The 16,846-nt window shown below is 48.2% G+C and overlaps 1 protein-coding gene across 1 annotated transcript in view; it reads right to left on the reverse strand.

Annotated features, from left to right (window-relative positions):
* MYO5C (myosin VC) overlaps nt 1-16,846 on the reverse strand; it is an 82,040-nt gene that overhangs the window by 33,354 nt on the left and 31,840 nt on the right. Inside the window, exons 12-22 of the mRNA XM_012658022.1 lie at nt 15,270-15,404; nt 14,741-14,838; nt 13,775-13,861; nt 13,184-13,295; nt 12,173-12,384; nt 9,782-9,947; nt 8,397-8,543; nt 6,841-7,005; nt 5,517-5,610; nt 2,812-2,875; nt 522-702 (exon numbers count right to left, since the gene is read on the reverse strand). Coding sequence (XP_012513476.1) covers nt 522-702; nt 2,812-2,875; nt 5,517-5,610; nt 6,841-7,005; nt 8,397-8,543; nt 9,782-9,947; nt 12,173-12,384; nt 13,184-13,295; nt 13,775-13,861; nt 14,741-14,838; nt 15,270-15,404 — 1,461 coding nt within the window. The remainder of the gene's footprint in view (nt 1-521; nt 703-2,811; nt 2,876-5,516; nt 5,611-6,840; nt 7,006-8,396; nt 8,544-9,781; nt 9,948-12,172; nt 12,385-13,183; nt 13,296-13,774; nt 13,862-14,740; nt 14,839-15,269; nt 15,405-16,846) is intronic.

A 16,846-nucleotide genomic window follows, 5' to 3' on the forward strand; every position in this document is an offset into this window, starting at 1 on the left:
CTTGTCATTTTGTATGGTGAGAAAATTTAAAATGTATTCTCTTAGTAATTTTGAAATGTATTATTGAAATGTACTATTTGAAATGTACGCTATTATTAACTATATTCACCATGCTGTGCAATGGATCATTGCTTTTATAAATTTTCTGATAGTCTAAATGGAAGATTCAGATAATAAAGTAATTTAATTTAAATCCAGGTATCTATAGATTTGTAACATGATGGACTCCATAATAAGGGTTCACCTCAATTTCTAATTTAATTTGGAAGTATTCTTTAGGGTGACATATTTAAATAACTTTACATAAATGCAATTTCAAAAAAATTAGAAAGCTGACTTTTAAAATATGAAATATAATTATTGCTAAATCAAAGGCAGCCTGGAGTTCATACTTGGAAGAACTGAAGGATCAGGCTCCCTTTGCCTTTAGCTGTCTGATCCCACGGGACACAGAACTGCTCTCTCTGTGCAAGTCATTGACCTGACCAGAGGGCAGGGTGCACGGTGACAGGTGGCTCTACCTTGGCCTGCTGGCTCAGTCGGGCCACTTCCCCCTTCAAGCCGGCAGAGGTGATGTGCTCCTCCTCCACCTGATGCTGGAGTTGCGTTTTCTCATCCTTGAGAGCTTTAATTTCTTCTTTCAAAGACTGGATCTGCTTCTCGTAGTCTTGTGTTTTCAGTTCAAAACTTTTTTCAAGAAGTCTAGGCAGCAAAAGACAAAAATAATTAATTTAGGATGGTCTCTACAGTTTTTGAATTAGAATAATACGTCATTTTGAAAGGGAAGAGAGGAGACTCTGGAGAGGAAGGGACAAAGTAATCAGGACCCACTGTGACAGTTCCGGTAGACAATGGCCTTATTTTTAGCAGTCTGTTTCCTGTTCCCTTAGGTTAAAAGCAATTTCTGACACCTTCTGATTGAGAAGGTGATTGTGCGCAGGCACCACGGGATAGGGAGGCTGAACTTTAAAGGCACACTGGTTGTTGGGGCGCTGTATTCCCAAGGCCACCCTGAGTTCCATGCAGCCTCCTGGAGGGGCCAATTTCCTTCAGCGAAGACCTTGGCATGTTCTGCCAAGTCCTGGCCACTTCCCAGTTTCAAGGATCCTGCAGGGGCTTGGTTTGGTCCTAACGAAGTTAATAGAGCCATCCAATATGTCCAGGGATCCAGTCCTTCAAAAATTCTAGGATAAACTACAGCAAGTCCAGGTGCCCAAAAGTCCATGAAAACCCAATTCCCTGTGAGAGGGTCACTCAATTAAATATGTGACACTTAACCAAGGAAATAACCGAAGAGAGAGCCACCACCTGTTCAAGCCCAGCACAGCCAGAACTGAAGCAGTCCCAGGAACTTGAGGAGTATATTAAATCATTCTACTTGCTGGGCCGTCAACTCAGTTCATTTTATGACTTGCTTTTATAGCACAAAGAGAAAAACTCCCAGGAAGAGAGTCACATTCCCGATAAATTTGGTTAATTTCTTTTTATAGATATTAACAAACTTTTGAATTTTGTTTTCAGGTTTTTCAAAAAACTGCAATGCTCCCAAGAATCTGGTAAAATATCTTTGGAGGAGAAATTTGCAACTGAAAGTCTTATGTTAAAGGGATCTTAGCCCTGCAGCCTGAACTGGCCAGGGGTGCGCCCATAGACAGGAGGCATATTGGTGCCTCTCGAGGGTTGTGACAGGGGCCAGGATTGCCCCAGTTGGCTGGCCAGGGACCAGACGGAGCTACAGGTGGGAGCTAATGAGGACACAGTCTAAAGGCTTACAGAGGGTGAAGAGTTTCACTCCCTTCATCGGCCTGCCCAGCCCTGACCCAGTTAGGACTGCAAAGGGCTCAAAGAGACCTGGCTTCAGCCTGGCTCTCCAAGCCCCTGTTTGAAATGATCACCCCCAAGTGGCCCGAGCACAGGGAGAGATGCCAAGAGCTGAGCTCCTCTCCTGGAGTTAAGAGTTCACTGAAAATTATATTTTTCTAGTAAATGAGTTAATTAGACATATATAAAAACTGATGTGGGATCATGAAACATTTTATACATTTGTCAACTCTTGGAGTTTTCCAGTGATATTCTTTCCCCTAACTCTTTGGAATCCTCACCCAGACCCAGGTTCTGCTGCTAACTCCACAGGTAGGTGGTGTACCCTACTGCCCCGGCAGCCCTGAGCCTTCAAGTCCCCTAAAGAGACATGCCTAGAATATTCCATCTCTCCCCACCACCTCGCCATGCATCCTGACTTTGAGATCTAAAAACCTTTGGGTTGACTTCTTAATAAAAGAGGAGCCCTGACTGGAATCTTTAGAGACTAGCAAAGGGTTTGATGTTGAGATAGGAAAGGTACAAGGTCATGGGGACCTGCCTTAATTTTCTGTGAGGTGGGTTACACACCTTATCTTCTGGGACAAAAGTCAAGCTAACAGGTACAACAGGTGGGGGAAGGGAGGGAGACTTATTTCCTAGGCAATAATCTTAATTCCTGGACTTGATGGAAGTTGAAGGGGGTGGTAGTCTGAATTTCTCACTGTCTTAACAATAAAAAGAAAGTAAAAATAAATAAAATAAAGTAAGGAACTCCTGGTGACCGGACCGTGCCACACAGCAGCAGCACTGCGGACAGCTGCAGAACCCGCGCGGTGTCTGAGAGTGCATGCTTGGGACTTGGCACGCACGATCTCAAAGCTTCTCACTTAAAAATATTCACACCCGCTCTCCTGTATCTGTGAGCTGCAATCCGCAAGCTGAGAAGCAAAATATAAAACAGCAGAGAGAGAAGGAAGAGGTAGCTTTAAGGCGAACTAGATTTCATACATTCTTTGTCGTTCTTCCTTTTGCACATCATCAAAGAGCTGCTTGGTGAGGTCGTCCATTTTTTCTGTGAAAAGAGAATGCTCTTTGAAATACACCTGCCAAACCAGTGCCCTGAGTGTTTCATGTCAACTAAGAAAGTGAGAAGACGGACAATCATGGTTTATTTATTACTAACAGGACTTAACGGTGAGAGTGTATGTCATTTTTTATAAACTAGAAATATAGATGAAAGGATTTCAAAATAACAATTCTCACAAATTTGTCATGTTAGAACCTATGAACAAACAGTTTCATTTATAGTACTTTTATTAGTCTGAATGCCATTTGTTTTATTAAAATAGATATATTGGCTTTGAGACAATAACTATTAAAGAGAAAACATTTGGGAAGAAAATGATCAATTTATGACAGGGCTTCTCGATCTTGGCGCCATGGGCACTTTGGGCTGGATAGTTCTTTGTGGTGGAGAGGGGGCTGCCCTGTGCATTGCAGGGTTTTGAGCAGCTTCCTGGCTTCTACCCTCTGGAAGCCAGTAGCACCTCTGCTCCAGCTTTGACAACCAAAAATGTCCCTAGACATTGCCAAATGTCCCGGGGGAAGGGGGGGCAGGCAAAACCACCCCAGTTGAGAACCACACATCTGTGAATAATCAAGAAAACAATAAAATCTCGGTCATCATCTGGGGAAGCCAAAAAAAAGCAGCTTAAATACAAGAGTTCCAAACACGAAGTCTGCAGGTCAATGGGGTACCTGGCAACCAGGAAGTGACCATTAGGGCTCAGGATAGTCCACGGCTATGACAAACCCATATTCCCAACGTGCACATGCACCACAGGGGCCCATCCAAATGGCAGACGGGTGATGCAGACCCTCAAACCGTGATGTCCCCATTTGCACGTAGCTGATGTCTCATCCTTGAGTTCTACCTCACCTCTGAGCCCGACTCCAGAAGGGGGCCGAGGGTGAGCTGTCAATAAGCAATTCTCCAAATTACTTGTTTTTTTTTTATAAAAAGAAAGCCAACAGTTTGATAATAGTTTGTCTAATGCTGGGCCAAATGTTCCTGAATCAAAACGACTGCTGAATGTTGAAAGGCAGCCATAAAATACTGGGGAAAATGCTTAAGCTTTAATTTAGAAACCAGCATATTTGATAGAACTTCAATTTTCAATTAACTGAAAGTATTGGCTTCAATTCTTATCATCTTGCGCCATTTGCAAATGGCCTAAAGAAGCTGCTCTGAATGTGACTTTCTTCCCAAAAGCAACGGGATTATGTTCACATTAATCTCAAAAGGTGGAAATGCCATTTGATAACATTCCTGGGTCACAGGCCGTGAGGACAGGAAAAGGACGGTGCTGTTCATAAAATGCTGTTTGCCATGTGGGGGCGAGACCCACAGGATAAGCCGTTTGTTAAGTGCTGGGTTTGAAAGTTTTCACGGACTTTTTAGAATGGATGTAAAATTACCTATCCCAACACATCAATGGTGTCAAATATATAATTTTCGGGTTACATTTCTGGGAAATTCCACTTAAAGAAGTTAAGGGAAAAAACACCCAAAACCACCACCGAAGAGATGTGTATTGTAATAAAAAGGGTGGAGGTGGGGGAGCCCTTCCCTCACTCAGGTTCGAGGTGTACTCCCAGACCCCCGACCTCCTTCTGCTCATCGCTGACATTTACCGGGCTCCGATGCCCACACCATCAGTCCCACAGAGACGGGGAGGACATGCCCTGCTGCGTGTCGGCACCTGGATGGCCTTCCTGCCCCGCCAGCCTGGACTTGTCACCAACACGTGCTTCTCACTCTGCCCTCAACGCCCAGGGCCCTGTGCCCCTCCAGGTCCTGTCATATCTGCCACCTGCTGGGCCTCGTGTGTGGGAGATCCCAGGCCTGAACCCTGATGCCCCTGCTGTCCCCACGTCGCAGCTCAAGGAAAAAGATGCCCAGACATGATCGTGGAGCGTGGTGACGTAAACTATCTAGTCACCAGGCTCGTGTTCCTGTTGCCATTTCTGGGATTTGGCCAGTGTTCTCAATCCAAACCTGAGCTGGAATCGAGCGAGGCTGAGGATAGAGCCAGGCCGAGGCAGCCGCTCCACACCCCTGAAGGAAAGTGAGACCCACTGGTTCTAGGGTCTGCCCTTCATTCGGGGCGGGAGAGCGGCAGAGGACACAAGCGCCACTTAGACTAAGTAACTGACAGATCTGAGATTTTTCTGCAAATCCTTGGCAAGCAACACACATTACTGCAGCATTACCCTGACTGTGCATCAGGACCGACACAAAGATTTTGAAAAATGCAGATGCCTGTATCTCCCCTACCACACCGACACCCAGACACACCACACACACACACTCTCTCTCTCTCTCTCTCTCTCTCTCTCTCTCTCTCTCTGTCTCTTCCTGATGCAAAAGCTCCGGGCTCACAGCGCAGCTATTTGCACTTTGCAAGGGGCCCAGGAGGTTCTGCAGCACAGACAGGGATTGCTGTGCTGTTTGACAAAAGATGGAAACAAAACAGACGAATCCGTAGGGTAAAGTCACCCCATTTAAAATAGTTACTCCCTGCAGGGCAAATACTTTCTCACCACACCAAGTATACACGGGAGATCCCGATTCTAAGACCGGTCTCTCCAATACTGTGTACCGAACGGCTAAGCAGCGAACGTCCAGGCTTCCCAGCCAGCTCAAGCTCTACCTTTCAGCTCTTTGGTCTTCTGCTGAAGCTTCAGCTGTGTTTGCTCTTTCTGTGCTTCCAGTTCTGAATTGTGCTTCTGAAGCTTTGCCAATTTCTAGCAAAGGGAAGGGAGGAAAAACAACTTTTGTGAAAACCTCCTTTCAAGTTTGTCGCCATTGCCTCTGTTGGCGAAAAGCAGTATATTTTAAATTAGGGTTTTTTCCCCCCTCAGCTCCTGTTCACAGACGCCAGCCAGCACCAGTGCAAGACGCTGTGATGAGCTCCACATGCAGGGCCAATGTGACTTCAAAGCAGACGCTATCCCAACCCGCCCAGGATGGCTGGAACCAAATCCAGGCTCTCCTCAAGGTCAAGGAAAGGCCTCTATCCTTTACTTGAGCTTCTCCGTAGCCAGGGGAATTTATTTTATGCTTAACATGCTATAATTACTTATGCTATGAAGCACCCGCTCTGAGACCGTGATGGCGCAGGAAGGGGGTGTGAGCACGACAGAATTTCTATGATCTCAGTTTCTCTTGGTGAAGTGCCTGCTGGGCTGGCAGTGGGGGCCCCATGGTGCTGACGGCGGGTGACTGGCAGTGTCGGTAATGGCCGCGGCAGCAGTGTTGGTGCACCCGAGCACCAGGGCACGGCGGTGCTGGGACTTTGGAAAGTGCAGGAGTGTGGATGGTAAAAAAGACACCTCCTTCGAACATGCTAGCTCATGCTTTGCTGGCCTTGTGACGGTCATTTAAGTTACTTCACCTGACAATTTTACCCTCATGACAACTCTGTCAGTCCCTTTTTATTCCCATCTTACATACAAGGAAACTAAAGTTCAGAGAGGGTAAGTGACTTGGCCAAGGCTGCCCCGCCAGACAGCAGCAAAGACACGTTTGGAGTCTGGGATGTCGGGTTTGCACACCTACTGCTCTTTTCACCATACCACAGAGATGAAAACCTTCCCTAAGCTCTGTATCTCCGTGCAAGGAAGATGTTTGCAGGGCACAAGCTTGGTGGACAAGTGACAGGGGACCAAGGTCATCCTAGAAGAGAGGGAAGCAGCCAGCCAGGGCTCCTTCTTGGGCCTTTCATCACTTTGCAAAAGTTGAAAGAAAGAGAAAACCTATGTTGCACTTCTCTGAGCATTCACCTCCTGTTCCTCCCCTGGGCTCCAGTCCTCCCAACTCCCTTCCCCTATAAGCCAGGCTCCCTTTGGGCACGGAGGTCGACAGCAAAATCCGCTTTGCTCTGCACAAATCCGTGCACGGGGAAAGCTCGCAATGCCCATCTCTTCCAGGGAAGGAGTCGCGTGCATGTCCGCATTCGCGAGCCAACGGCTGACCTCTTCCATAGCACCCCGGTATCGCCTCCCCTTCTCCTCGTAATTCTGCCTGTGGGTGGCTGCTCTTTCCAGCTCTGCCTCCAGCTTCTGAATCTTTTCCACGTCACCGGCATGAAGAGCAGCCAGGCTGGTCAGCTTCTCCACCAGCCCGTGGTTCTCTTTGTTCTAGAGAAAAGAAAATCCAGACAGTCAGAGGTTTCTCGTTGTGATTTACTTCTCACAACCTTTAACACGGCATCTATGGGCCGTTTGTTTACATTGACCGTGTGTATCATGGTGCTGGCATTTATGAGCATCTTCACCACAGTGACATTCGTGCAGCAGGTCTTGTCAAGTAATTGTCTTCCCGAGCTGGTGGCTCTTCCGTGTCGGACCTGTTCTATTCCAGAGCTCCGGGACAGCCCTGGTGTTATGGGCTGAATTGCGTCCACCCGGAATTCCTGTGTTGAAGTCCTCACTCCTGTCCCTCTTCGGGGCCTCTAAAGAGGCAGCTAAGGTAAAATGAGGCCGTTAGGGAGAGCCTTAATCCCATATGATTGGTGTCCTTATGAAGAGGAGATGAGGCACAGAGGGAAGCCCATGTGAAGACACAAAGATAAGATGGCCAGCTACAGGCCAAAGACAGAGGCCTCAGAAGAAACCAACCCCGCCAATACCTTGGTTTGGGACTTCCAGCCTCCAGAACCGTGGAGAACAAGAAATTTCTGTTGTTTATGCCACCCAGCCTGTCGGACATTTTTGCGGCAGCCCTAGCAGACTAATGCACCCAGGACGGAGCTCGGGCAGTGTCGGGACTCCACCAGGCATTGCTCCCGGTGGGCCATGGCCCTTTCTAAGTGCTGTTGTGCACGAGCTGTATAACACGCAGACCTGTTACACAACAGCTAATGACAGGAAACTGCCACGAAACCTCAAGGTTATTTGTTCACATCTTCATCTATTCATTAAGGACCTCTATGGTATAGCTTAGGGCTAAGTTTAAAATTCGCCTTAACAGAATGTCATTATTATTTGAGACAGGCCCAGGAGTGACTTTTATAGATCTGGACACTGCATGTTCCACAGCCCTCCCCGCCTGGCTGAGAGCACATGGAAATTTGTTTTCCTAACAGTGGGAATGGCATGGGGAATCTTCAACTATACCCTGTGGCACCTATGGGCAAATGAGAAAACGGCAGTTTCTCTGAGCTGATTTCCTGAGGGACCTTGCTTGGCACACACGGTGTCTTTGAGCAAATCAGAAAAAGGGATGCCTCAAGGCAGCACAGCTGCACACAGGCATGTGTGTCTCGGCATGGGGAGCCAGGCTGGATTTCAAGATCACTTGTCTTCTTAGGCAGGTGCATTTGTGCAGTGTACAACCTATACAACCACCTGCAGCAACCCTTTACAGTACATTTCTGTTTCTAGCTCAGGTAGTTAATGTAAATTGTAAATTGAATCTCCGTGTTTGAACATAGGCATAAGTCTTTACTGCATAGCTAAGGAACTGATCCAGAACAAAATAAATCCATGTTAGAAAAAGTAGATATAAAAGATGAATTGTGAACACTGACCTGATCTTCCAGCTTTTTCTGCAAACGCTGGACCCTGTAAGTAAGCTGAATGTTGAGCACAAATCGTCGGATATTCTGAAATCTTCGTCTGGCCAGCCATGCCCGTGCGTATTTCTGAAGGATCACAGCTTTGTGTTCCTCTAGCATCTTTAAAATAACACTTTGTTTTAAAAATCTTGTTTCTGTTACACAGAAATGTAAACTGGATCTCAGCTGTTTCTCTCACCAATTCCTCCAATGTTGGAAGACGCAACTATCACAGTATAAAATATGAATTTCTTGTCATCAACCCACAGAGCCCTAGTACACCTGGACTTTGGAAACAATAACCAAATCCTACCTATAGGAGGCATGTACAAACAGACACTCTCATACCAGAACCCCATGCTCTCCAAGAAGGTTTTATGAAGAAAAATAATCTCAATATTGTGGGTGAAAAATAGCATGAGTCCTGAGAAACCCATGTCTTTAGAAAGCACATTTTTTTGTGCTTTTGCTGTACCTGTCTTTCTCTTTTCTTTCCTTTTTTTTTTTTTTTGGAGGAACTAGTTCTTTATTTTAAAAAGACACTTATCAATACTAGTATTAAAATAGCTACACTGTTGGTTTCTCTTTCTCCCAATCAGCCCCAGAGAGACCACACCAAAGGAAAGCACCATTTAAGCCAATACGCCATAGGTTGGTTGTACGTCCAACAGACCTAACAGAAACTTCACCAAAAAGTAGGGATTGAGCAGGAAAAGAAACTTTAAAAGATCAGCACACTGCCAGGCCACAGACCGTAGAGAGCTCTCACAGCCAGACGGGCTCACAGCCAGATGGGCTGGCCACGCCAAACCCAAAGAAGCAAAATTTCAAACTAATATAAAAGTGAAAAAGTGTTGTACATAACCCACGCAGGACTTCTCCAGCACTGCTGGATACAAAGCACGAGACGGCACTTTCGGAGACAACAGCTCCAGACCCAGAAAGGGGTGATGATGTGCTCCATATGGCTAAGCCAGCGACAAAAGCATAATTTGCTCTTTTTTCAAGGAGGCAGGACAGCAATTAAGTGGTCACCTTGACATAAAGGGCACATGATCGGTTCTGCGAGCAGCTGGGAAGGGGGTAGAGTGGGACAAAAATTTGATCTCAGATTAATTGGGTCACTATGGACGAAAAAAATAAAAATAAAGTTGCCCAAAGATAATTGAAAGCTACAAACCTAAACAGCACGTGTTTGGGTTTTTTGGGCTAACTCTGCTGGGAATCACCTTTCTGGCTTGGCTGGTACTTTGTATAGAGCACTGGGGTTTCCTATGGTGGAGTCTTTCCTGGGCCCTGTTTGGTTCTCAGTGAGGCAGGCCCATCCCTCCGTCCCCCCACGGAGAGGTGTGCGGTACCTTTCGATAGGCCCTCCTCGCCAGGAATCCGCGGGTGTGGGCCTGGATGGTGACGGTGGCCATGCGGATCAGCCGGTACAGGTTGCGCATGAGATACCCGCGGCAGTGCTTCTGGATGACTATGGCTGCCCACGCTTCCTTTAAGGCCGTTGCAGTAATAGCTTTCCTTGTTAAAAAGAATGAAGGTTGGATGTGTTATCCACAGAGCATCGACTTCCATCACAGGACTGCAAGCTTGGGTAGCACCTGTCTAGTAAGGAATGGGGCTCTAATGTTTTGTAAGTGGTTCATTCTAATGCCTGCTCGGCACCTGGTTACCTCTCCTCTCTACCCTGCTCTGAATGTGAATCCGTTCCGGGCCCTGATGAATAACGTGGGAACTTTCACACTCTTTCTACTCTGGCTGATTGATCCATGTCCACTCACGCACCCAGAGAGACCGTGACGACGGGACTGTGCGTGGCCTTGCACTAGCTCACTCATCGCGCAGTAAGAAATCACGTTGGAGGCTCTCGGCTAGGGGTTGGAAAAAAATGGCCCGAGGGCCAAGTCTGGCCACCACCTGTTATCACCAAGTTTTACTGAACACAGCCGTCCTGTTGTAGCTTTCACGCTACAGCGCAGAATTGGATAGCTACGACGGAGACTTAAGGCCCCCCAATCCTCGAATAGTTATTATCTGGCTCTTTATGGAAGAAGTTTGCCAACCCCTGTCTAAAAGACTAGAGGTGAAGACCACGTTCTTGCCTTCGGAGTTCATGATCTCCTGCAGCGGACGGACTTATAAATGACCAAGAAAGAGGAAGAATAAAATAACTACTGACGAGATCTGTAAGTGAGAGTGCAGGGAAAAGAACAGTCCTTCCGCCTGGGAAGAGCTGACGAATGAGCCAGCCTTGCTGGGAAGGAGGGTTTCCGTCCGCCGGGAAGGCTGGAGAAGGCATTGCAGGCTGAGGGCCAGCAGGAGTGAAGGCACTGGGGCCCAAGGCAGTCAAGGAGGGGGAATTTGCCTGGAATCACCAGAATACAGGATGCGTGGAAGAAAATTAGTAGTCACTGAGGTTGGAAAAATAGATGGGGACCATTTGTTATTTAAAAAAATATATTTCTTGAGCAGGCATTATGTGACAGCCCCCTTGCTAGGTCCAGGTTTGGACACAATGGGGAACAGACAACACGGTCCCTGCCCTCACGGAGTTTCCATTCTCGTGAGTGTGCCCAGGCCACGGAGGGCCTTGACCACCTCAGAGACTGAATCTGCTCTGCAGGAAATGGGGCCTGGAGAGCAACTGAAGGCAGAGCAGGGCCATGGCTCAGTCAGGCCCTGACGTTGGAAGAGGGGACAGAGGCGGCAGGTGGAGCCCTGTGCCGTCAGAGCCTAGGGCAGGCGATGACATGGGCCTAACCAGGCAGGAGTGGATGGAATGAAAGAGCAGATGAGAAGGAAGCAGGGTCAGAATGACCAGGCCTCGCTGGGTCCCAAATGCAAAGGGAGCAGGGGGTTGGGACAAGACAACTCTGTGGTTTCCTGCCCTGAGACTGTATTAACTGAACCCAGAGCGCAGGAGGGTGGGCCAGCCTGGCTGTGTGTGGTGGCAGCGCCAGCCACATGGGGAAGCCCACGCTGTTAGAGCTCGGGCCTCAACTCGGGAAAAAGCCAGGCTCAGAGACGCAGCCTGACCCTTAAACACCTGCCTTCTCAACTGTCCTCACAGCATCCTGAGGAAGGAGGCAGGGCAGACATATAGAATCGCACATCTGGGAAGGATGCCCACCTCACTGGCCAGCCCAGCATGGCCTCGTGGGACACCCAGGTCCCACGCTCTCCAACCGGCAGGCTGAAGCCACAGGGTCATGTGGACTTTCAGGACCCCTCAAGGAGGGTGGGATGGGTGTAGCTGGTGACCTGCCCTCAACTCTGCCCTGCCCTCGGCCGGGGCTGCCACGGTCCTCCCACCCATGCAGTCTTCCTGCCCGGGGATCTGAGACGGCTGTGCTGGCAGGGCCTTGCCACGGATCCCTCCGTCACGGTCTGCCCCACCACTGCAGCAGGCTGTCAGTGGCTGTTCTTCGTGTCTTCCCTGGTGTCTTCACTAGGACCCTGCTGGTCTTAGGCATTTTCAGTTCCCCCAGGAAGGGGCTCCACGCTGTCCCTGGTTTCCCTGGGAACTCCAGCCGTCTACAGCAACACCCCGGTCAGGCTTCCTCCCTTGGGGTCCTGCTAGTCAGCTCTGCCACGTAGGCCTCCAGGCTGAGTGAGCAGGGCTCATGGCCTCATGAGTCACACACATGTCGTGTTGCAGGAAAAGGTCCCTTGTCCCTGACAGGTCCTCCCTCAGAGATGCTCAGTGCGATAAGCCTAAATCACACGTTTCCTCGATTCCAACACACCTCACGGTTTGCTGACCCCGGAAGTACTGCTGGATGGTCAGGGCAGCTTGCCTCTCTCGGAGGAATTTTCTCCTCTGGAGCCAGCCACGGATGTGCTTCTGTATCATAATACAACTCTGCCTCAGTTTATCCAATCGGAGCTTCTCTAAATAAGCCACTTGTCCTGCTCTGAAGAAAATTTTGGTTTTACCAAACTGGTACTGATTAGAATCCTGGAAGAGAAAAACAATACAATCAGCATTAAAACCTTTCAGATTTTCCATAGTATTTGGAAAAGACTTTCGAAGACTCAAAGATGCCAAAAACATTATTTTGACATATCTTTTGACATAAAGCAGAAAATCTCTGTTCATGATCTAGAAATGTATACTTTGAGTTGCTTATTTAAAGCCACCTTGGAGGAAGGAAAGGAACTTGTGGGGAGGAATCTTCAGGGGATCGGAGGGGAGTGTGTACTCCCAGCGGGTCTCAGCGGGTAGCTGGAGAATTTCAGCTGCTCTCACGTGGTTTCCACACAGGAGTGGAAGAACCTGGGAAGTGTGGTTTTCTGTCTTCATTTTGGGTTCTCTTGCCATCTCCTTTGCTGGACATCACAACTCCCCATCGCTTTTCCATCACAGCTCATCGCTTCAGCGGTAATCTCCATCCGCACTGAGCACCACATCTGGAGCCCACTTGGCTCGGCCACCGGCTCCACTGACCACGTCCCATAAGCCAGGCCCAGGGGAGAAGGGATGGGACTGCGGGTGAACAAAGTGGGACGGGAGGACACTGGGGGAGGCCAGGGCTCGCATCTGGGTCCATAGAGGGGACTCCTGCTGTCAGGAGATCATGTGCCCCAGTGAGCGTGCCTGCCCAGGTCTCCCTAGCGTGCAAACGCTGGGGGCACACTTTTCTTCTCAGGCATCCATGCTGCTATGGTCCCGCGACTCAGAGGCACAGGTGCAGAAACACACCTGAGAGATGTGGTTCTCGGAATGAGCCCCTGTTCCAGGAGGGAGGGAGGCTGACCTGAATGAGCCTGTGCAAAGCCACCTTGCATATCTCCTTTTTGTCGCTGAGGGAGAGCTCCTGCTTGGTCATGAGGATGCCGTAGCGACTATAGAACTCGATGTATGTCCACCTGGAAAATCAAGGTGGGACCTGAGCCAGGTGTGTCTGGGGACCCCGCTGCCTTACCTGCCACTGTAGTTGTGGGGTGGAGTCTGTCCTGGCAGTGATGGCACTGATCTTCGGTCCCCTTCCCGGGGCCCCACCAACACCACCTGAGCACACCTGTATGCTCCCTGGACTGTTTTTGTTGACACTCTGCCCGGCAATCATCCTCTTCCTCCCCCTCAGTGATCTTTCCCAGCATACTGGGGAGGCAGCAAGACCCTCACCAGCAGTTGCGATAGGGTGACAGGGTGATGGTGGCAGCCTCTGTCCCCCACATAGCCTATTTCTCACCTTCTTCTGGCCTTCCCACAGTGGGAAAAATCTTGGGGGCACCTTACACAAGCCAAAAGTATGTGACAAAAACCATAGCAGCCACACCCTTGGTTCTTAGTATAGCCCTGAAGTTGGACATTTTCTCCCCAAAAACCAGGACTGACAACGTACCTGGAAGGGTAGCTCTGTGCACCAATGCGAATTGTCTCTAAAACACCACAGGCTCGCAGCTGCTGAACAATTCTTTTGGAGTCAAACCTTAAAGAAGATGATTTGATAATGTGTTAAGGCACCACAGTCGCTAAACACGCCCGTAGGCAGGTATAGCCTAGACTGTGAGCCCCTCGCCAGCAGGATCAACCCTGTAACCCCCATACCAGGCACACGGCAGATCCTTAATGAATGTCTGTGGAATGTCCAGGGAAAATGGCACCTCTGTGAAACAGTCCAGAGGGCGGCAGTGGGATATGGAGAAGGGAGCATGTTACCCCGATGGAGGTGGCGGGAAATGGCCTTTGGGTGGAGCATCGAATGACAGCCAGGTGGAAAGAAATTATAAGCTTACCTGGACTAAACACCCATTTGATGGTTGAATTTCCTTTGTAAAACACCCAACAGGGGGTCCTCTGGCTTAGGTGTGACCTTTCTGGTGACCCACAGACACATCTGCCACCTCCATAGACAGCTCATCCCCTGTAGGTACCTCTTCTGGCTCTAGTGAGCTGAGAGGGACTCTCCACACCGTACGCTGTGGGTTTCAGGTGTCGTCCACGGGGACCCTGAGAACAAGCCTAACGACTCATGCCATGTGTGAGGACAAATCGTCTCATCCTCTGTGGCCTTTCTTCTCACAAATTCTTTCTATAATCAAGTAAAAGTTTCTTTCTCAGTTGCATGAGCTTTAGTTGTAGGCTATTCTTTCAAATCTAGCCCCTTTGCTTAGCCCTGCAGATGAGGTGGCTTAGCCAGAGGGGTTGTGCCAACATTATATTTACAGGACCGTGTTGTTTTGAATCATTAAAAGACCCAGAAACCGAGTTCTGATGAAGTTCACGACAATTATAAGCAAATTCTCGAACATCGCAACAGAAACTGCTTCCCCAGCGGTTTCCCTCTCTGTTGCATAACAGCACTTACTCAAAGGGTAATTTCTCATCATTTGGCTTGATGCATCGGACGTAGTGGGGTGTCGTCGCGTTGAGGGTCTCCATGAGCAAGTAGAGAGAGCTGCGGAACTAGAAACAAGGCCAGAGATCAAACGTTGCTCTGAAATAACTGACTGCCTAGATCAAGGTAGAAAGAAGTCCAACCTTGGTAAGTTACTCAGTAAGAAGAAAAGTTAACCTCATGCATAAACATATGATATGAAAATGTTCACTCCACAGCTGTATTCTTTAGCATGTCCTACTGTTCTGGATGGAACACTGCTCTGTCCAACACTCTCGAATAGCAGAGAACTTAGTCAATCAAGTTATTGATTGCAAAAGTGTGGTTTGCTTAGGTATGTGCTGCCTTGGAGGGTGTGGTATGCTGAGGATGACCTTCCCGCATCTGTGTGTACGTTAGATTTGAAGGGGCCCAGGCCTGGGTGGTGGGTCCTCCGAGTGCCTGGCTCCCCGCCTGGCCCTGCCTCTGCTCCCCTTCCCTGCAGACACCTTCTCAGTACCTTGCTCCCAACCGTGGTCCGGAAATGCTTGCTGTTCGGCTTGATGACTTGCTTTGCAGATTTAACAGTGATCATTGCACTGAAAGGAGAAGGAGGAACCGGATTTTCTTGAAAAAAGTTGGCGCAGAGATGAAACTGGAAGGAACACAGAGGATGTCAGTGCCCAAAAGCGACTGCCCACAGTCCTCACTGGTGCAAACCAAATAAATGGTTACAACAAGCCGTCTAAACAAGTAGGAGGTAAAGTAACAATCTCAGCCAATATCTACGGCCAAATCTCAATTATTCACTAGGGATGGCCCGTGGCTTCTTTCCCAGGAATGGGAACAGAGAGAAAAACCGCGAGTGTCTGTTTGTGGGCATCGCTCTAAGTGTAGGAAAAGTGGAAACATCTTCTATCCCCACCTCCCACTTTGGCTCATGTTGTGTCACCACTGGAATCTCCCCCCTACCCCACATTCTCATCCCTGCAGATCCAAACTCTCCCCATCAATCAAGGTTCTGTTAAATGTTTTCCAGCCCCACCCCCTTCGCAATGAAGAAATTAATCCCAACTTCTTGGAACTGTCTTCATGTTTTATTCGCACTTCTTCTAAGACACTTTTTATTTGCTGCCTTGCATCGGTTATTCCTTTAGATGTCTTATCTTTCCTCAAAGTGAACCTCACATTTTGCTCTTTTAAACCAGACACTGATAACGTCCTTCAAGGCAGAACCCTGCAGAATGCAGCCTTGTATGCCCCCAGGGAGCGAATGAATCAGAAATTCCGTGAGCGTGCGCGCTCAGCGGAGAGACCCATCTGGGTTGCGACAAGATCTGCCTTCACCTTCTGGACTGGACCTCAGGATAAGCCTGGGGCTGAGTACATAATTGGTAAATTAAGTCAACTAATTTCATACATAAGATGTAGGCCATTTCGACATTGAATGCTCTATCCATAGATCGGTTTGAATAACTGAATTTGTCACAGCCTGGGATTTATTTATGATCATTAGTGCCAGTGCCCATGCTCAATTTGGGAAATTGTCAAAAAACCTGAACACCAATAAAGGACTGGGATCTTACAAAAGAGAGAAAATAAATATAATAACTAAATCATCATAAAAATCAAGGCTTACCTATGTACAAAATATCTTTACTCTCAAAATTTAATAAAATTAGGGTTTTTTAATTAAATAAAGGAGAACAGGAAAAGCCATAAGTCATTCTTTTGGTGACACTGTCGTCATACAGAACGGTGGATTCAAGGACTTTACGCATCCAAAGCAGCTTGGCTTTCCCTGTGTCCCTCGGTCTCTGTGTTGATTTGGTTTTCCTGGAGAACTTACCACTACCTAATACTGCTTGTTTACGTGCTTAAGGTATGCCACTTTCTCTAGAACGTGAGCTCCACAAGGGAAGGAACCTGCCAGCCTTAATTCACTGATGTATCCCCAAAATTCAAGACAGTGCCTTATGCGTGGCAGGTGCTGTGTAAATATGTGTGAATGAATGGATAAAATGTGCATTGTGATTCTTCAATGGTTGCATTAGCTGTCCTTCCCCTCTGTCATCTGCCATTTGATTTCCGATTTAG

The sequence above is a fragment of the Propithecus coquereli genome, unplaced genomic scaffold (assembly GCF_000956105.1).
Source record: "Propithecus coquereli isolate 6110/MARCELLA unplaced genomic scaffold, Pcoq_1.0 Scaffold57, whole genome shotgun sequence".
Taxonomy (NCBI): Eukaryota; Metazoa; Chordata; class Mammalia; order Primates; family Indriidae; genus Propithecus; species Propithecus coquereli.